Genomic DNA, 21950 nt, shown 5'->3' with positions numbered 1-21950 from the left:
TAATTGGTAATATCTTCTGAATCCATATGTTTTAAGGTTTAGTTAACATTTGCAAAATTCCAATTGATGTAGTTTGTTAAACACAGAATATTCAGCATCTTGTGGCCATTATTTCTATACATAACCGATAAATCTTCTTAAAATTATGTATATTATCCAATAAACCATCCTTTATTGCAGAAAAAGTATTGAAATTGTAAATATATTCTGAAATATGCATAACATAAGCGTTAAGTTTTTTATTAGGAAGTCACATATAGAAAAATAAAAGAGTATGTACAACACTGCGTGACTTCTGTTTTTTGACTGAACTTCATATTCTTACTGTTTGGAGTTCCCTATTTTCTCAGAACAAAATGAAAATCACAGTGAATACCTTTTTTGGAAAACATTTTTTATTATAAAATGTACAGTATATTGACCTTAATATTATAAAACACTGTAATGCATCAGAGTCTTTTAAAGACCAATAATTTATAAAATGAGACCAAGTTCATTGTTACTCTTTCTAGTCTCATAGTCAGATTTAAAAATATATATATAAAATATATAATGAATGATTTGATTGTATCATCCTTAGTAGCTGGACAAGGTTTGTTCATATGTAGCTAACGTCTGCATTTATTTTTATTAAAATAGATCACTCTTATTTGCTAAGGTAGGCTTTGATTTTGAAGAGCTGATAGAAGAATGAACAGAAAGGTTAGTAATAATATTCTATAAGGCTAGATTATATAAAAGCGCTGCACAGTATAAAGAAAATTATGTTTTACTAAAGCACTTCTATCACTGCAGCTCATTTATTAACAGTTAATACTTCTTTGGTACTTTTAAGGTGCTTGTTAGAAAAAGAAATAGCTTTGGACTACTGACAAGAATAGAGTAGGTATCAGATCCTACCAGATAACATGAAAAAAACACACGTCTCTGTCTTAACAATTTAAAGACCTTTTCCGATGTATTAGTCTCCTCAGTTTCAGTATGTCTACTGCCTCCTTTTATTGCAGGGACTTACTACCACATTGAGTACAAAAGCAACGCACTTTCCACAAAAATTTCTGTTTATTCTGCCCTCAGCCTTCCTGGCTTTGTTGCAAGCAGTACTTTCCTTGTTGTACTTGCTTGGCAGTGACTTGAACACTAGTATCCAGCCAGAAGAACTTGTTTTACTGTTAGAATATGTGTATGTAGGTTGTTTTCGAATCACTGCCTAATATATTTTTAGCAGTGCATTTATAGAAGCCCGCATCCCTTTGAGTAGACTGCTGGATGACTAATGACCCCTGAGGGTGAAGGAATTTGTTTCCATACAGACGGGATTGAGCTCCTGTCGTCAGATGTGATTTGTCTGGAAGCTCCCATGTTATTTCGGCTTTAGGAATCCCAATGGCCATGCAGTTCAGTTTTACTGAATTTCCAGGCCTGGCATAAATGACAGGTGCTGGCTCACTGGTGATCCGGGGAGGATAGGCTATCACAATGACAGGCACATTCATAACAGAAGTGCCATACTCCGTGGACACCTTGCACAGGTAAGTGCCCCTGTCAAATACAGAAGCCTCGCGCACTGTCAGTGAGCCATTCTCAAGCAGGGAAAAGCGACCCACAGCTTGGGGGGCATCCAAAACCATCCCACTGGGCAGAGTCCAGGAGATCTGTGCCCGCTGATTTGGCTGGGTGACACAATGGAGCTGCAGGGTTTCTCCATTAATGATGCTCACAAGGTTGTTGTACTGATTGCTGATTTCTGGCCTGAGTCCCACCTTCAGGAAGACTACTCGTTCCACATAACCTCCTGGGTTTCTGGCTGTACAGCGGTAAGTCCCAGCATCCCCAGAGGAGAGGCTGCTGATGTGTAAGATCCCATCCCTCTTATGGTAAAATCTGTGCAGACGGCTGCCACTCAGCACTTCCGTGCCATTGGGAAGGATCCAGCTTGTGCTGGGCTTGGGGTTCCCCTGAACCGAACAGTTCAGATTGATGCTGTGTCCAGCAATTGCAGTGATCCTTTCATTCACAGGGTCTCTGAAGGAGGGTTTCTCCAAATGGTCGGTGATGAGGAGCTGCACAATCAGTCTTGCTTCCCCTCCTTCATTCCTTCCAATGCATATGAGCTGCACCGCATCTGTCTGCCTCACCCCTCTGATGTCCAGCGTACCATTGCGATGCACAGTGATCCTGTTCCCATAGTAGGGAGCTGGCAGGATTACTCCTTCTGGAAAAGCCCATAAGACCCGTGGAGCAGGTATACCTTCAGCTTTGCAGTCAATAAGTTTCCGACTGTCCCTGATGGCTGTCTCCCTCACAGATGTTATTGCACTGACATGACCATTGATTCTGGGAGGCTGAACATTAACCTGGATCCAGATGATTTTCCGATCTTCTCCAGCACTGTTCCTCACCACACAAGTATAGTTGCCACTGTCAGATCTTTGGGCTTTTTGGATGAGGAGGGTGCCATCCCTATATATCTGGTATTTTTCAGATAAGGCAGGAATGGGGCGGTTGGTTGGGGACAGCCAGGTCACTTTGGGAGTGGGCTCTCCTTTGGCTTCACATGCTACTGTGACAACATCACCATAGGGTACATTAATAACAACATATGTTTTGTTCCTGATGGTTGCAGGCTCGGCCACTACTTTGACTCGCACTTTCATCTCATCCTTCCCAATCTGGTTCTCAGCATAGCAGGTATAGTCCCCTTCCTCTCTCAGTCCAACATCATTGAAATACAGGGTTCCATTATTGAATACCACATATCGCTTTGTCCGGCTACCGCTGTCATCTGACTGCATGAAAGTATTGATCATGCTGCCATCTGGGAGACCCCAGGAGATCTCTGGATTTGGCAGACCTGTGGCTACACAGTCAACTTTCAGGTCACCTCCGTACTTGACCTTGTGGTTATTCTTGTTCTTGTGTTCTATTTTTGCTGGTTTCATCATCACATTCACTTTCAGAACCACATAGTCATCTCCTATCTTATTGCGGGCCACACACAAATAGTCTCCAGCATCTTTATCTGTAACTGAATGGACAACCAAAGTCCCATTGCTGAATACTTTGATTCTAGTCTCCAAGGTACTGTAAGAAAACAAAAAAGCAGAACATGAGCTGCAAAATCACAGTTTAGGCATTAATTATTGAACGAAATCTGGGGAAAAAAATGCAACAATTCAACAATACTGAAAAAAGGAGAAGGATGTTGCTATTATTAGATAATTAGATGGTCTCAAATATCCAAGATATTCCACCACCAAAAAGCAAATGGAAAATAAAAATAATACTACTCACTTGTAACCAAGCAATTTGGTTCAGTGCAATGGCCTTAACAGTGGTTTTGATCATTAAACAACCATGAAATACCAAATGACGCTATTTTAAACTCTTATGACTGCATGTACAGTGCTCTGTAACATTCAAATTTGAAAAACTGCCCAAATAAAGATCATGAGGGGAAAAAAAGCCAAACAAACCCAACCCCCACACCCCTCCCCCACAGTATTTTCCTGCTATCACTATGAGGCATAAAATAAATTCTGGATTTGGTCTTATCTACAGGCTACCTAAATAACGTTTTTATCAATATGAAAGAAATTATGACTACATTCAGCAATTAAGTTGTTGCCAATTATGCATTTAAATTTCAGTACATTTCTCATCTGTACATAGTACTCAAGGAATGAGCAATGAGTAATTTGTAGAGCAGAAATTGTGTTTTCAGCAAAGTCTTAGGAGAGTTACTGTAGGTTTGGAGAAGTGATATTTTAGTTGATATTACAGACATTGGAGTAGATACTGGTTTAGGTATTTATATGCAGCTGGGTTTGCACAGACCTTACTGAAAGGTAATGTTTGTTTATAAAACAATGTTAAAATGATGATGCTTACTTAAATAATTATAATATGATTTCCTTCTCCTATGTGTACTGCGCATAATGATTTGTACAATAGATAAACAAAAAATCAGTGATCCCATTTCTCCTTGAGAAAAGCAGACACCTATGGAACTCTATGAAGACTAAGCACATGGGAACAAGCAGTACACAAGCTATGCGTCTTAACTTTTGCCATTGGACTTTTTACTACATTTACAAGTGGCTGCAAAAGACAAATAGTGGCAGCTTATGTTTAACACTTGAAACTGACTTTTCAAGACTACTATTATTTTCAACAAAATTATGCTAAGTTATGACTTAGCTTTTGATGTAATTTCAAATTCTTCCTCATTCAAAACTCACTAATGAAACTTGTACAGATATGAATGGTCTTTTCTCTAAGTTAATCTAAAATGTAATTTAGCTGCAACACCTCAAATAGTAATTTACCTGTGTAGGGAATCAATCATCCTTTTGGAAGGCAACCTCCATAATATCCGAGGCCAGGGGTCACCAGAAGCACTACAGTCCAAACGCAGGATGCTGCCATAGGTTACATCTGTTCTCTGAGGAGAACTCCCAGTGATCTTAGCGTTAGATGCATGCTTCTTCACATGGAGTTGTATTGTTCTCCTGGCAGCTCCCACCATGTTAGCAGCAATGCACTCGTAGGTCCCACTGTCCTTGGGGGACACATTGCGAATATAAAGAGTTCCATTGGGAAAAACAAATAAATTCCCATTGACAAACTGAGAAGGTCGGATCTGTGTGCCATCAAAGACCACCCAGCGAATGCTGGGAGAAGGTGCTGCTTTGGCAGTGCAGTGGATGTTAATACTGCTACCAAGAGGCAAGGAAATGTTCTCTTGCTTATCCTGCTGGATGATGGGGGGTAAAGCTGCAATGTGCAGCCTCACTGCAATGCTGTCAGCTCCTGCAGCATTGCTTGCTATGCATTTGTAAACTCCTCGGTCTGAAAAAGTTGCTTGCTTGATAGACAAAGTTCGATTTTCATGAAGCATTATCCTGCTTTCTGTTGTGGTGACTGTCTGCAAAATCTTCCTATCTGGGAAAATCCACGAAATATGTGGGCTTGGAGTCCCACTAGCCTGACATTCCATTGCTATGGTCTCTCCAAAATAGACCGTGACATCTCGATAGCGGGAAAGTAAAATTTTGGGTTGGTGAGCTACAACCGTGAGCACAATGATCATTTTATCTATGCCATGTAGGTTCTGAGCTGTGCACAAATACTGTCCACGATCCTGAAGCTGAACATTTCGGATAAGAAGGGTACCATTTTTCCAGACTTCAAACCTTTGTAACCTGGTGTTGGCTGTCATTAGAGCTCCTGGGAAGGTGAGCGGAAAGAAAGAAATGGAAAATCAATGGTTTTAAGACATACATTGTTTCACTGAAAAAGTCTTATGTTTCAGATTTGCTTAACATAAATTACAACTCCAGCTGGATCACATGACATCTTCTGTCACACTCCATAGCTCAAATTAACCTTTGTTTCCATTGCAGAACCATACTAGCTTCCAAGCATGTACAGTGTGGGACTTTTTAAGGGCCTTATGCTTTAGGATTCCTCTTAAATTTTTACATAATTTATCTTTTCCTTTTGCTTATGGAGATGACACACACATCAGTATCTAAGGCAGCAATGTTAACAAGCTCATGCTCACTAGTGTTGTCATAAATTCTAACTGCTGTGAACAGAGTTGGCTGATATCCCCTGTTCAAAAAATAAACTTATAAAATGCTAGAGGTTTTCTTTAACTACAAGAAATACTGCAAGGTTATTTTTAGCTGTAATGATTAGTTGCAACTACTCACATTCCATCTATAATAATTAAAAGACAAAAATTATTCTTCAGTGTTTTGGACTATTCCTGCAGTCATGTTGCATCTCTATGCAACAATCCAAGTATTTGTACCCTTTAAAAAACATGTGGAAGAACACAATTTTCTCTGTCTTACCTGTAGAGACTTTTGTCCAAGTAATAAAAGGCTTGGGTTCCCCTAATGCATCACAAGGGATAAAAACATCTGTTTCAGCAAGGATGGATATGCTCTGAGACCCTTTTGTGCTAATCTTAGGTCTTTCTCCGTGTATCTTGAAGTTAGTGGAAGACTGAATTCCAGATGAATTGTGAGGCATTATGCCTCCCACATAAGGCACAGATGGAACCTTTTGATGATGATGATGGACATTTTTAAAAGGATGAACTGTCGTAGATGTCTGTGTTTTTGTGCGCTGAGAAAGATAGCCTGGAGGTGTAATCTTCAAAGTCACTGGTGGTGGTGATGTAGTGGTTGTGGCATGCAGCACTGGAGGCAGTGGAAGAGATGCAGCTTTCTGCACTGTAATCCTAGTAGGTGGGACCTGGGCAACCTTATCATTTGTGTCTTTTGGAACTAGTTGACTAGGGACCAGTGGTTTAGGATGCATACTTAAGTGAGGGAATATGATTGTTCTGTTGGAAAGGAATGGCATTCTGGAACTGGGATAATAAGGGATGCCTTGGCTTGGTAGTTTCTCTGCTGTGCCTCTGTTATCCGGAACATAGTTGCTCCCAAAAATTTTTGAATTTATAATGTATCTGTTCTGGTCTGGATTACCAAACTTGCTTGCTGTGAATGGGTTTGTTCTGTGAAATGGAGAGGCTTGTGTTGGGGTAGTTGTTTCTCTCTGAGAGGCCAAAGATTTTTTATCCTGGATGGTATGTGCTGCATATGCCGTTATCTCTGGTTTATTTGTGTAATGAAGAGGCTGATGTGTTATAAAATAGCGAAATGAACCTTGTGTTACAATATATGGAGGCTTCACTGTACCTCTTACTGGAACATGCTTTGGAGGCACAACAGGCAATCTTTGGTTTAGGCTTGGTATCATTCCAGCTGGTGGATGGGGAAGGTCTGGATTTAGCAGGAAGCTGTTGTTTGACTTGCTACTATACAACTCTTTGAACTGCTCCTCTTTTAACTGCACGCTAATCCTGTTTTGGCTAGAGGAAGGAGTAGGGCGTACATTCCATCTTGAGCTCACCACCATTTTATCACTACCTGCTTCAACTTCTTTTGCTTCTTGATTGAAGACATTACTCTCCTCAGTTGTGGAATGAAGAGAAGGTCTTGAAGTGCTTGAAATGGAAGAGGGAATAATGGTAAGTTTTATAAATGGACTAAAGGCAGTGGATGCAGTCTGAGGCTTTTCAGTTGTCTGTAAAGTGGGATCATGATGAAATACATGTGACATAACTTCCTTTTTATCCAAAGAAAATGGCTTTGTCCCAGTCCCGGAAGCATCAGATTTCTTTGTTTCTTTAAGTGGCAAAGTCTGAGTTTCTGTCATGCTGAAGGAGGTGGGCAAAGTAATAACCTCTTGTCGCTGAGGTGACTCAGTTATTGCTGGTGTTTCTAAAGATACTGTGGGCTTCCATGGCTCCTTTGAAACTGAGAGGTCCTGAAAAACTTCCATTGTGCCAAAAGGAACACTTAAGTCAGTCACAGTGGGGTATATCAGATGGAATGTTCCTGAGGTTGTTTCATTAACTGCAACTTTTGAGTCTAATAGAACTTCTTGAGATGATTGTTTTGTAGGTAGTATCAAGCTGTTCATATACTCAGGAAAACTTGCTGCACTTAGCTGTTCTGCATTTCTATCCATAGTTTTAGAATCTGCTTTAATGCCCTTCTCCTCTGATATATTGTCTAATGAGTGGTATGTTGGCACTTCACTTTGCTCTGGCTTCAGAGGTGCACTTGACTCTCTCGTAGGAACTGTGTCACGTACAACATATGATGATAAAATCGTGATGGGTGGAGTCACTGGAAGAGCCAAGGTTTCAGGAACAGAAGAGAGTGTCACACGTTTTTCTTGAGATGGAGAATCAGTAGGCCTGAAGAAGGAAGTTGTGACCACATCTCTGATTCTGGTGATTTTCTCTAAGACAACTGGATCAGTAACTAATGAAGGAATGAATTCCATATGCTCCTTTTCCTTAGTGTGTATTTTGATATTGTTTTCAAGGTCACGACTTTCAAGACTTGCAGAAGTTCTGGTCACAGCTTCAATTTCAGGTGTCCTTGGAACAACAGGCATTGCCTCTGTGGTTAAAACAACACGGGGGAAAGGCTTTGGTCTTTGCCGGATTCTGTTCGGCCTCAGCCTCCTTCTCCCGTAAGTCCTTTTTCTAGAATGCTGAGTAATAACTGAAGGCATAGTCCTTCTATAGGGAGTTGTTGTTGTGGCCACAGTGGTCAATTCACTGGTAGAAGAAGTAGTTTTTATCTCCCCTGCTGTTTTATGAGAAGCGTCAGTACTATGCAAAATTAATGGGAGATCTAGTTTTGGAGTTGCCAGGTTTGTGTGTTCGCCTCCCTGAAAATTCTCTGTGTAACTGCTGGACATGCTTTTTTGACTCACTGTATTCCTGCTGGTCTCAGGTTCTTCTTTGCTCTGAACCTTGATGGGTGTGAAAGCTGGAAAGCTTGTATTTAAGTCTGCCATTTTTGTCTGATCTGTGGATACTTGTTTGTGCTGGTGTATCAAATCATTGCTCTTTGCTGTAAATGGAGAAATGGATGAAGAAATGGCAGTAGCAGTGCCTATGGAATCTGTTGGGATGACCTCATCCAGCTGAGAAGGTGCTAAAATTATGGTGTCAACATGCATTGGCTCCACTTCATTTAACTTCACACTTGTGTCTAAGACACTGTGAAGATCCACAGTCTGAGATTCAGCTAGGACAGTAGCATCAAGCGGTAGCTCAGCAAAAGCAGAATTTTCCTCTGATGTAGAAGATATAGTTCTGTCTACATTTTCCTCAGTGAATGAACTGCTCAGAATATTGGGAACGTTTGCTTCAATTTGTCTGGTTAGAGGTTTTTCAGTGAGAGCATAGATATTTTCTTTGACTACCAGTGAATCATCAGTCCTAAAGTTAAGATGCTGTTGGCCTTGGGGTTGCACAGCTGCAGAGACAGGAGTCAAATACGGATCTGATTCAGTGATTTCTACAGAATATATACTTGTAGGTGTTTGTAAAGCCCTGTGGTCAGAAAAGGTTTCTGGAGTGGAATAGGACTGGAGTGGAAATGCCTCAGTGTTGTGGGAAATAGTGACTGAAGATGGTTCATCTTCACTCACAGGTGAGGCATCAGCAGAGGAATCCACCACATCAGTTGCTGTCTCTGAAGATGGAGGACTGGCTACTGGATAAGGGACTAGAGTAGTTTTCTGCATGACTGATGGCAGTGCAGTTGTTAAAGAAATGGTCATGGCTGTTGTTGTTCTAGGAATATTCTTCCCACGGACCTTTGCCAAAATGTCAGCCCAGTGCTCTGGATTAATCTGCTTGCTTGCCACATTAATTCTCCTTCGAGATTCAAATACTCTTCGGCCTTCTGCAACATTGCTGTCTTGGGTTCTATCAGGACTTTTCCAGATTTTCATTTTCCTTCTGCCTTTCTTCCCCTTTTTAATTTGAGTCTCTGACACTTGGCCACTTTTTTGTTTGAATGGTATCTCCCAGTCTTTCAGGTGGTTCTTCTTTCGTGGGAACTCCTCCACCCCTCCTGCCCCTGATCCTTCTCCATCACCTATGACTCGCCCTCTTGATTTTGACAGACTTTTTGAGCCTGGGTGCTTTTTTAGCTTTATCCTTTTAAATGACCTGTCAGACACCATTTTATTTACTGTGACCCTTACAACCAACTGATCTGACCCCTGCTGATTGACAGCCACACATCTGTAATGGCCACTATCGCTGACATGGCTTTTTGGAATAAGCAAAGTACCATTGTCCAACATATATCCCTTTGAAGAGTTTGTTAAAACATTAAATACCTGGCTGTTTGGAAGAATCCAGCTTAACTGTGGCTCAGGGATGGCAACTGCATTGCATGGCAAAACTAATGGATCTCCTACATTTTTTTCAACTCTCACTACATCTGAATCAGCTACCTGAATAGCTGGAGGCTGCACTACAAGTCTGTAAGGCATTATGTCTATATCATCTGTCACTTGGGCAATGCAGTGGTACAAACCACCATCAGTGTAACTCACTCCTTTGATTATTAGCTGGCCGCTACTGAGAATGGAAAACCTACTATCTTTCTGATTAAATGGTGCCTGCAGCTTAGTCCCATCTGGGAAAACCCACTGAATGGAGGGGCTCTCAGAGGCTTTCACACTGCAGCTCAGCTGACACTCTGACCCTTCCATCACACTCTGTGCTGTCTTTGTGCTCTGGTTTTGCTCTATCATTACCCATCTTCTTTGCTGCCTGGTATCTTTGGTATTAACTGTCTGTGAAAACACAGTAAAAAAAGATAGCACCACTTTCTTCCCTGTACTCTGTTGCCTGTTTAACTGGATATTTATAAGGGGTTGCATCACCCAGGAAGGCTCAGACTGTATTTGAGCTTTTACACCTGTGTAGTAAAGAGCATCATAATCTGAGCCTTGCCTGTACTGGTAGATTATTTTAGGCTCTTTGCTGAGCATAAGTTCCCTCTCTAATTTGACAGGTACTTCACTGTAATAAGCTATAAGCTTCCACAGTTTTTCATAGTTTTCTCGATTCATTGGACATTCAAAATCCAGTGAAATTGTTGCATTTATATCAATCTCCTGAGTCTGGATTTGATTCCACTGAATTTTGGTAGAGCCTGCTGGTTTTTTGATTTCACAGTTCAGGTGGACTACATTGCCGTGCTCATCAGTCATATTCAGAGTAATGTTCCATGGAGAGGACTGCAGCTCTTCCAGAGGGATTTCATAATTGTCACCATCTTCCTCACCCTGAGTGCTGCTATTCTGACTCAGTGAGGACTGAATGATAGGTTTCTTACAGGAAATATCATTTAAGTTTTGAATATCTTCTTTCTGCAGCTGCTTTGGGCTGTTGCACTTAGGACAGAGCTGTCCACCTTCATAGGCTTTGTCCTTTTTGCATTTTAAAACACCTGCAAGGAAAAAAAAAAGAAAAAACAAAGGTGGGGTACAAAAGATAGGCAAGCTGAAGAACTCTGTCCTAGAGTTAGAGAGCTCCCAAAACTAAGAAATGGACTGCATGAGGAACACATTATGGCACACAAAATGTAAGGCAAGGCTTTTAAAATGGTATCTCTTTGGTTTACAGTTGAACGGGTGCCTGATTATCAAACTGACCACAATTTCGTCTGACTTTAATGAGAGGACTGAATACTCAGTCCTTATGAAAACTAGATTCACTGCCTCTGAATAAATGCCTAAAAATTAAAGTATTCAGAGCAACGTTTTAGAATTCAGTAAAAATCTACACAATGTCAAAAGGTCTGCATCTGTAAAGCAACAGCCTACCCACCTAACTTCTGGATGTAAGGTGAAGAGAAGAGCTTTTAAAAATGAAGCATTTACCTGAGAAATGCTGGATTTCCTCATTAAATAATACAGGAAGCGTTTTGTTTTTCTCTATTCATTAACAGTACTGTCAGCACACTAAACATTCTACTGTAGCTACCAGAATCTCCTGACTAGTTCCTGCACTTACAAGCTATACATCAGAAGCAAAAAAACCCCATGAAAGTACCACTTCTTCACTGACCTCTGAAATAACTGTAAACTCTGCAATGACAAAATGAAAAATAAACCAGAGAGAGGAATGCTAAACTAGAAATTATAGCCTTGACTCTTCTCTTCTATCAGTGCCATAAAGCCTCTTGTCAGTCTGACAAATAGAGATTCTTGAGAAGATCTTACAAATAGAATATTGAACTGAACCAGTCTATCACTTGCAGATCCAAATATGATGTTTCAGAGATAAGGAAACATGACGGAAGTGGCCCACAGTCAACTTGACAGTCAGTGGCCACAGTGGTCTGAAGAACTTTAATAACTCTGTCTGGAAAGAATTAGCACAGAAGTTAATGTTATATAGATATAAAATCTGTCATGCATGAAAACTGCATGGATAAATTATTTTTCTTTCCAATTATCTCTGCTGTTGTAGTGTAAAGAGGGAATCTAATTGAATAAAAATGCTAACAAGCCAACACTGCAGAAGGAAAGAAAGTTAATCTAATATTCCATTGTTATAACTTACAGTGCAACTTAAGTACACTTAATATTCATTTGAACCAAGGAGAGTATATAAGAACATTAAAACATAAGTGCATATCAAAGTTAGATGCCTCAGGTATCAGTTCAGTCAGGAACACTTACATTACACATTCTAATACTGCACATTGTTAAAAGAATTGTCCTATGGCTAAGTGCAAAACTGTGGTGAATCACACATTATAAAATGACAAGACCCATTGTCATCCACTATACATGCTCCAAATCATTATATAAGCCTTGTGACTCCAGTACTCATTTGAGCATCTTCAATTGCAATTAAATGACAGTCCCCTCTAAATATTTTAGTGGCAGCCCTGGTGTAACACCAGTCTCTATGGCCTACTATGGTAAGCACTTAGGCACCTGAGATTGACATTGGTGAACTGAGATGTCCAAAACAGAAACTGACATTCAAAAAATTACTCATTTAGTGTATTCCTAAAGGCATTATAAAAGTGCTCTGGTTTTGTGGTTTTTTTGGTTTTGTGTTTGTTTTTCTTCTGCCCATGACCAGAAGTATTCCAGCCTAAGCAGTGTGATACTTATCTCACATTTAAGCCTGAAAAAAGATAAACCAGTTATTCTAGGAAAATAGGTGTTCTCTGAAAATAATTAAAATAGATTTGTTTCATCATAAAAGGAAGTTGTGGTCACAAAAGATGCATATTATATAACAGCCTTAATATTAATAACACCAAAAGTTAAATGACTTATCCACAAACTTGGAAACCTGACTTCTATTCCTTCCTTAGCCAAAGAAGTTCAAATTCAATGTTCCCACTTCCCATGAGAGCACATAGTTACTAGCTTTGTTCACTGAGGACAATTGCCAGCCCTTAGTCAAAGGTGTACTGCTGTGCAAAAGAACACACTAACTGGTTATAACCTATCTCCTCCTTTCAATTGTAAACCTCACCATCACTTTTTCCATTTGAATGTAATACCTAATAATTGTTGAATACAGGTTTTTAGCTAGTGATACATAAGACTGTTTCTTCTTTGTACTGTTTTTAAATACATTCATTTATTGAATGGTAACAGAACATGATAGTGCACATAGGCATCATGTAAGTAACAAAACTCAGGAAATAACAAAACTATCCACATGCAGAACAGGAGAAAAATATCTAGTATTATAAGCTGAAGAAGAGTTGGTATTTTTTTGTTCTTACCTCCAGAAACTTCATTCCATTCAAGAAACCACTTTAAACTGCAGTCACAGGCCCACGGATTCCCATGAAGGTAAAGATTTTCCAGCAGTGTCATGCCTTGAAACACCCCTGCAGGCAAGGTCCTAAGAGCATTTTCAGATAGGTAGAGATGTCTTACTGTTGACAGTTTGAAATAATCAAGGACCATAAATGTTGAAAACGTGTCAGGGTGAAGCTGCTGAAGCAAATTTCCTTCTAAGTGGACCAGTCTCAGAGAAGTTAATCCATTAAAAGCATTTGGATGAATAAACTCAATTCTGTTGTGGTCCATGTGCAGTCTCATTAAGCTTGAAAGTCCTTGGAGAGTTTGGTCAGTTATGACTTGCAATTTATTGTAACTAATTTTGAAAACCTAAAAATTAATTATAATAAAAAAGAATAGAAGAGATTAATTTTTGATTTTGATCTAAATCCAAACAGAATAGTAAGCAAGCAAAGGCTTTCCTCTTACATTCAAATACACTTTGTACCACTGAAAAATGACATGCTGGTCAAGGGAGAATACAGCTGAATATTAGTTGGCATTAGCAAGTATGACACAGGCATAGTTAAGAGATTCAAATGTATTTGAGGGGGAAATGGTATCTTAATCCTAAGAAATGCATTACAAAAAAATGTTTATTTTTGTCTTCTATTATTCACGTAAGTTAGAATTAATGAAATTCAGAGAGATCTTAGCATTACCTGTAAAGACATGAGATCTTTCAAAGCACCATTAGGTATATTCTGAATGTCATTTCCATGTATCATGAGCAATTCCAGTTTTGCAAGTCCTGTAAAGGAGTTTTCATATATAGACTGTATACTGTTAAACCTGGAAAAAAATTACATGTGTAGTTACATTTTATGCACTGGCTGCCATAGACTGCAAATGTAAAATTAGTATAACCTAACTTTCATGAAAAATTGGAGGGATCTCAATGCATTGTCAAAGGGCCAGAAATTACTGAAACATTTTTACAAGGCCAAGTATACTTAGTTCACGATTACATTAAGATTCCTTTTAACTAAATTTGTGGCACTTTAGCTGTAATTTATGAGTAAAAGTAATAAATAGGCATTTAAGTTCTAATAGTTGTCCGTATGTTTTTCCATGCAACTCAGTTTATGGAATGGTAATAAATCAATGGCATGTAGCCAACCAATGATGCTATGGAGCCTGGCAAGCTTGACAGGCTGCAGGGTTGCCAAAATAGCATCTAACAATAAATGAAGAAAGATTTGGAGAAAGGACATTAAAAATGGATATCTTCCAAACAGCACAAGAAGCAGGAAGTCACATGCTGCTTCACTTACTGTTACAGCATGTAACTGGCTAATTACATAAGATCTAACAACTGACCTTCCAATTATGCAATGTGAGCCTAGAAACTCCTTTTGGAGAAGGAATACAGAAAATCTACTTTTTGAAAATAATTCAATTTCACTTTGGACAAAATAAATCAGGTTTTATTGGCCAATATGGAAGCCTGAAGTTTGATAGCATAGCTCTGCATTTGGGTTTTCTCTATGTACACATAAAATTAAAAGTATGAACTGATCTTGGCACAAAATCACTAAATGAAGCATAGAATTTTAAGTATTTTTCCTACTTTTAACACTTTCAAAAAAGGAAGGGAAAAGAGAGCAAGAAAATAAAATAGTTTGAATATGAAGGAAATACTTTTAGATCCTCATTTTGTTATCTATATGAAGATTCTGGATTTGTTTTGATGTTTTTAGTTCACCACCTGCTGATCAGTACCTCCTACAGATCTATTAAGCTTAGAACAGTCATCCTATTAAAATTCCTTATTTCAACATCAACTTCTAACAAATATGAACTCTCTAAAGAAAAAAATTAATCCTAAATTATTTCTAATAAGGAAAATAATCTTTAAGTCCAAAATATACAGCAGCTTAAAACAGCTATGGTGAAAGCTCTTTTTGAAAATGAAAGAAATGCAACAGCAGACAGTTAAGACTGTTTTGATTCCTGGGAAAGGACACAGCTCATAAAATGCCATTTGTAGTAATGAAATGCAAAGGTAGGAAAAGGCTTTTACGCTAGCAGTATCGAATACTGTATTTCTATAAAAAACCAGAAAAAAAATACCTAAATAACTTGGAAGCCTACATCGCATTTTCAAATGCAATTTAAAGATAGAATTTGCCATAGAATTTTTATGTACAGGGTGGAGTAGGCTGTGAATATGTGTAGTTTTGAATGTCAATGAAGAGGGTGACATTTCTGACTCAAAATTGGCATGAAAGTACAGACTGCTGTAATATACAGTTACGGAGTACAAGGGCATTTTGAGATTAGAATTAGGCTTTAGGTGGATAAAGTGCTGGTGAACAGAGATTTTAACTACAGAGAAGCAAATAAAAAAAATCAAGGTCCCTACTGTCAGTCATTGCATGATCAGTTGCAGCTTACAAGCCTTGAGGTGGTCAGGGTGAGTTCATACCAGGTAGTGAGACAGCGCTGATATCAAGCATAAGAGGACTGTGATTCTTGCATCATGTCATGTCACATAATGACCCCAAGCAGCACTTTTGTGATAGACAGCCTACCAACTGTCCCTGCCTTCTTGTCTCACAATCTGACAGATTGATATGAGTTGGCAATACCCTGGCAGAGGAAAATAAGTTGGAGCCTGAGCAATCTCTTTCCAAAACATTGATGTCTTCTTACACTGTGCTCAAGTTCCTTGGGGGGAAAAAGAACCCAACAAAACAAAACCAAAACCATCCCAAACGAACAAATGAACAACAAAGAAACTAAACAAAATCAACACAAAACCAAATAAACCAACCAAACAGACCCCAAAACACACAACTCCAAAGGCAAGGGAGTAATTTTGTTTCTGGTGTATTGCTTTTTTAAGATATGCTATATCTCATTGTACTCCAAAACAATACCTGGCTACCTTACAGAATTTTACTCCTAATATATATTTTTAATATCAGGTATAAAATCCAACATTTAGTAGAAACCCCATAGTAGGTTTAATTCACCACATTCTTTTATACACTATAAAAGACGACATGTCCTATTTGCCAACAAGGACTGACACCATGATATAAATACTTATTTAAAAATAATACTAACTTTTCTTGGAAAGATAAGGGCTACACTAAAACCTTCTCCACCCCCGTAATTGTAGTGTTTGAAATACAGTGCCTGCAAGTACCCTCTCATCTCTGCAGTTCTACTTAGAAAGTACACACAGAGATCCCAATCCACCGCACGAAGGTGAAGCGTTCCAGGATTCTACAGCAGGAATGTTGAAACTGTTTGCTACGAACTGCCATACAAACCCAAAATTGATTCTTTCCACGTGTCTGGAGATCCTCGCCGGCACGGCGGCCAAGGAGCGGAAGGTGCAATGGACCTCAGTGGGAACGTAGCATGCGCAGGGCTTTGGGCAGGCGTGGGCGCCCGGCGGCAGCCCCAGCACCAGCATCAGCACCAGGGACAGCGCCTTCGCTGTTGCCGCCCGCTCCCACATCGTGTCACCTCCCCCCGCCGGGCTCTTCCTGGGTCGTCCGGGGGCAACGGGAGGGAAAAAACAACAGAGAGAAAAAACAATGAGGTTTTCAATACTCTAAAAAAGCTTTATAATACCTAGCAGTGATTAGCTGTGTCCCAGAAGGTCTGTAGGCAAGGCAAAGTTCACCTGGAAAAAGGTTTTCTGCTATCCACATCGCTTGCTATATCAAAATTAACGTTTCCTCCATCCTTCACTCCTACTGTTCTACTAAATACCCACTCCACTAAAGTTATGCTGTCTCCCTACGGTAACAAATTCTGTCGGCTTGCTCTATATGCCAAGGGTAATACTCATCTCATCTGAAAACTAGAAAACTTCAAGGTAAACATCAAGAAAATCATCACGGCTCCCTCTACAGTCAACAAAAAGAAAAATGGTTACCTATATTCTCTTGAAGATGGATTATCATCAGGTATCTACCTGATTGGATACCTAGAAACAGCAAAATTCAGCTCTAGTACAAGTGATCTGACAAGGGAAAATGCCTTTAAACTGAAAGAGGATAGATTTAGGCTAGATATTAGGAAGAAGCTCCTTACTGTGAGAGCAGTGAGGCATTGACCCATATTGCCCAGAGAAGTTGTGGCTGCCCCACCCCTGGAAGCGTTTGAGGCCAGGTTGGATTAGGCTTTGAGCAACCTGGTCTAGTGGAAACTGTCCCTGCCTGTGGCAGGGGGGTTGGAATCTGATAATCTTTAAGTCCCTCCCAACCCAAACCATTCTGTGATTCTATACGATTCTATGCAGTACAATAGTACAATTAGTCCTCTAATTCGCTAGGTCACATAGCCTAGTTGCATAATTTTTAGACAGCCTATTGCAGTTACTGAAGGAGGGTAAAATGTGGCTGAATGAATCCCGTGCATAACGCCTATGGCAAACAGTATGACTGAGAGAGATTGTGAAAGAAAGGATTGGTTGGCCATAGATCTAGACTGACATCCTTTCCCCTGCATTACTGTGTGATGTTAGATGTTCTCTTACACTACAGTCTGGAACAAAAAGGAGCTAGGAATGATCAGTTGATCATACTTGACAAATTATTTAGAAGCCTAAGCACAGACCTCTAAGGAAACCTCAGCAGGAAAGTTTATATTTATAATCTTGTCTATCAACACTCAAATTCAGATTGTCAAAACTGTGCCCCTAAATCTGGATATCTGGACCCATGGAGAGTCATTCACAGACACACTGTGCTAGACAAGTGTGTGTCTATGTGTGTCTGTTTTGTGACAAGAAAACACATGGCAGGGGGTTGGAACTAGCTGATCTTAAGGTCCTTTCCAACCCTAACTATTCTATGATTCTGTGATTCTATGATCTGTTACTGACCTTATACACTAATAATTTCTGAAAATATAATAATTGACATAGATGTCTAATTACAGAATAAGCTGCCTAAGTTTGAAGAAACAAGTTTGAAGCATCCCTATTCTCATCCCTACCGCCAAAAGAATTTGAAAGCTCTTCAGGTTACAGCCACACAAGAGTGAAGGCTACAATTAGTAACAGAATTGTATATTCCTGCTCTTGTATAACAATGTAACAATGATGGAAAGGCAGTCAGCTCTACTAGCTCTACTATTAGCTCCATTAGTTATTGCTTTTAGTGCAAAAGTCAGATTTGCTCAGATCTGATAGCAGCAAGACAGATTTCTTTTTTTTCCTAAGACCATCATATGCAAACCATTACACTTCAAAAGAAAGGCTCATGGGGATGAAGAGGGTGCTCAGATATCTGTGGTTAAGTTAATGAGACGTTTCTTAGCATTCCTCACAAGGCAAATAGCTTTTAATTTGGGTGAGAATACTGAGGTGCTGATTTCCCTAATGTTCTCTTTAATGAAAACTCCCTTTAAAAACCATCCTGCCCATCTCACCTCCTTTCGGGAGGAGGCACTGCACTTCCTCATGGGAGGCACTCGCGGAGGTCAGGGCGGATTACAGAGCGGGAGTTGAAGAACAGAGGGACAAACGCGCTTCCCATTACTTCGCTCGGGTGGGAAGCAACGGGGACTCCAGCACTCACCCACAGACGCTCTTGTACCCCGCCGCCAGGGGGCGCCCAAGAGCACCCCGCCTGCCATTGGCAGTCGCACCTCCGCCGGCAGCCCATCAGCTAATGGGCTGCTGCTCCGCCTCAGCCGTCGGTGAGCGGCGGCGTAGGGGCGGCGTAGGAGCGGCGGGACGGAGGGCGGGGCTTGGAGGCTCGGCTCCAACGGGGACCGCGCCCTCCCCGCGGCGAGGTTTCGGGGGGCGGTGGGTATCGAAGGGTGGTTCGCGGCTTTGCCCCTTCCTCCGGGCCGGGCTGGGCCGGGCCTGGCCGCGCGCCAGCCGCAGCAATGCTAGAGGGGGCTGGCGGCGAGGCGCGGTTTCCCCGGACCCGTGTTTCTCTTTACCGTACCGGAGGGCAGATGCTTCCCATTAGACAAGAATGTCCCCGCTGGGCTGAGCAACTGGAGCAGAAGGGTTGAGGCCGGGCGGCGACACTCGGCGGCACAGTGTGTAGGGTGCCCCCTCGTCCTCCTCTGTGCAGTCCCGCCGAGGAGACCCCCCCCTTCCCAGCCACTCCCCTCCAACCAAGCACCGGCAGCCACAACTGGCCGTGAGCTAGCCCCTTACCTGCAGCCGGGCGCGGCAGTCTCAGCAGTCGCTGCCCGCCGCTCCCATGCCCCCGGAGGGCTGCGGACGGCGGCTACCTGGCTCCTGGTCTCCCCTCCGGCACCGGCCGGCCGAGGCCCATTGCAGCCCGCGGAGGCTAGCCTCGACGCTGTCTTAGGGCTCCTCATTGCCTGTCATCCTGCGTGATCCACCGCACTGCCTGGGTCTCCCCGAATGAGCATAAGCGGTGCGCGGCAGCTGAGCAGTATACCGTCGGGGGAGACGGTGTTTTAATTACTGTTCTTCCCGGGTACTCCCCTCTCCCGGTGCCTCGCGTCCCTGCGGTTAGTCCGACGCCGCAATCCGTCAGCCCCGCCGGGAGCCAAGAGCGTCGCTCCGGGAGGTGCGGGATCTCTGAGGGCGAGCGGGCGGGCGAGCGATGCCCGCGGCTCCGCGCCGCTTGACCGGCTGCCCGGGGGTGCAGCTCCGGCGGCGGCTGCAGCGTCCCGCCCCCCCCCGCGGCATGGGGATTGGAGACGAAGCGTGCGGGGTACCGGGGCACCGCGCTCCGCCGCTCCACCCGCCGCCGGGCTCTGTGCAGGGGGAGGGATCGGCGGAGCGGCTCCTCTTGCCGGGTGGGCGGCCCCTCCGCGAGGCGGGAGCTGCGGGCGGGACCGCGGCTGGGGGATGGCAACGGGAGGAGGCTGGGGGCGACGGATCCGTTGAGGAGGCTGCCGGAGCCGCGGTTGCAGCGGGAAAGGCGAGCCTCAGCCTGGGTCCGAGATCTGTAGCTCACGCACGGAAAGTTTGTGTCTGGGACATTGGGCGGATCGAGCGTTTTTGAAACGCTCAGATGTGCAGCTGGTTGCATTGTCTACACATGCACAGTCCAGAATATAACCCCCGAACTAGACCAGTCAGTCTGGATTTCCTTCTCATAGTGCTGTAGCTGTCCCACAACAACGAAAAGAGCCAGCTTCACCAGGATCCTGTAGTGAATACTGGCAAGATACGGCTGCTAAGGTCTCTATCCAGTCCATGTGAGCAAGTTTGATCTCCTCCCTCATACTCGAGGAGAACCACCAAAATAAATGCATGTGAACAGAAAAATGTCAACATTTGACTGGAGAGCCAAAGACAATGGTACATGAAAAGGCAGCAACGAGTAACAAAATGAACCAGACTGAATATAGACTCAGTCATGAATTACCTTGAACCTGTTAAATCCACCAGAGAAGCAAACTTCAGTTAAGAATTATTAAAGCATTAACATTCCTCTCCTCAATTTCCCTCCTGTATTAGCACTTTTTCTTTCAGTATACAAAAGCTAGCCTACTTCTGGCCCAGTGAAAAATGCATCAGACTTACCACAGAAAACCATGCACTATCACCTACTTAATTCCACTGCGTGGTTTTAGATACACACAATTTTCTATTCTCTAGGTGGCCAATGTGGCAGTTGCCTTCATCTGTCCTAGTAAAACAGATTTTCAAGACACTAAAGAGTTGCAGAAATCAGTGTACATGCATCTTAAGCTATAAGAATCATAGAATAGTTAGGGTTGGAAAGGACTTAAGATCATCAAGTTCCAACTCCTCTCCCATGGGCAGGGACACTTCAAACTGAACTGTACCGCCCAAGGCTCCGTTCAAGCTGGCCTTGAACACCGCCAGGGATAGAGCATTCACAACTTCCTTGGGCAACCCATTCCAGCCCCCTGAGTTTTGGCATGGAGCTTTCAAATTCCATCTACAAGGTAAATAAATATAGTGAATGGCATTACATTCTAGATTATAACTCTATGGCAAGTGTATCACTACCAAATTAATAGAAAGAATCAGAATCTGAGTTAATAAACCATTTTTGGCTTTGCAGCCTTTAAGAGATGTGATTGACAGATATATTAGCAGGGAGAAACCTCTCCAGCTGTTGACGATATGTAAGCTGTTGTCACCATCAGAATCTGGACAAGTCGTGTCTTCTAAATGCACTAATCAAGATTCACTTTCATAAAAAAAGCTAATTATCCATGCTTTTAGCTGCAGAATGTCTTTTGTGTCATGGTTCAACCCTGGTGGGCAGCTTAGCACCACACAGCTGCTCACTCATTCCCCCCTGGTGTGAAGTGGGGAAGAGAATCAGAAGGATAAAGGTTAGAAAACTCATGGATTGAGATAAAGACAGTTTAATAGATAAAGCAGAAGCCACGCACACAAGCAAAGCAAGGCAAGGAATTCGTTCAATGCTTCCCATGGGCAGGAAGGTGTTTAGCCATCCCCAGGAAAGCAGGGCTACATCACATGTAATGGTTACTTGGAAGGACAAATGACATCACTTCAAATGCCCCCAATCTCCTTCTCCCTCACAGGTTTGTATCCTGAGCATGATGCCGCCCAAACACAGAAGTTTGGAAAATGAAGAAAACATTAATTTTTCTTAATTCATAGTTGATAATACTTTACTCAGATGTTTTTATCAAGCTTAAACTAGTGTGTGAAGAGTATATTAGTACTGCCATTACCTTTACTATTTATCCCGAGTGAATTCATTTGAGCAGTCTCTTAAATGTTACTTTCCACTCCTTTTATTTAAAATATTAGGATTATAATTTTA

General features: G+C 41.8%; 1 protein-coding gene across 1 annotated transcript; it reads right to left on the bottom strand.

Annotated features, from left to right (window-relative positions):
- Nucleotides 1-373: 373 nt before the first annotated feature.
- On the bottom strand, nucleotides 374-19610 carry MXRA5 (matrix remodeling associated 5). The gene is made up of 7 exons (XM_061366534.1): nucleotides 19358-19610; nucleotides 16503-16721; nucleotides 13884-14013; nucleotides 13161-13551; nucleotides 5862-10853; nucleotides 4329-5229; nucleotides 374-3084 (listed from the first exon to the last, which is right to left on the bottom strand). The coding sequence occupies exons 1-7, from the start codon at nucleotides 19522-19524 to the stop codon at nucleotides 1173-1175; spliced, it is 8712 nt and encodes a 2903-aa protein (XP_061222518.1). The 5' UTR covers nucleotides 19525-19610; the 3' UTR covers nucleotides 374-1172.
- Between the last annotated feature and the right edge of the window lie 2340 nt (nucleotides 19611-21950).

This window comes from Neopsephotus bourkii, unplaced genomic scaffold (genome assembly GCF_033783945.1).
Source record: "Neopsephotus bourkii isolate Nb327-2 ecotype Australia unplaced genomic scaffold, CSIRO-AGI_Nbou_v1 NB_1346, whole genome shotgun sequence".
Classification (NCBI taxonomy): domain Eukaryota; kingdom Metazoa; phylum Chordata; class Aves; order Psittaciformes; family Psittacidae; genus Neopsephotus; species Neopsephotus bourkii.
This window is presented reverse-complemented; position numbering and strand designations above follow the sequence as displayed.

Coding starts and splice junctions, on each gene's coding strand:
- MXRA5 (XM_061366534.1), bottom strand. CDS start 19,524: ATGAGGAGCCCTAAGACAGCGTCGAGGCTAGCCTCCGCGGGCTGCAAT. Junction 16,722..19,357: donor ACTGCCGCGCCCGGCTGCAG/GTAAGGGGCTAG, acceptor CGGACGACCCAG/GAAGAGCCCGGCGGGGGGAG. Junction 10,854..13,160: donor ATGGAATGAAGTTTCTGGAG/GTAAGAACAAAA, acceptor TTTTCCTTGCAG/GTGTTTTAAAATGCAAAAAG.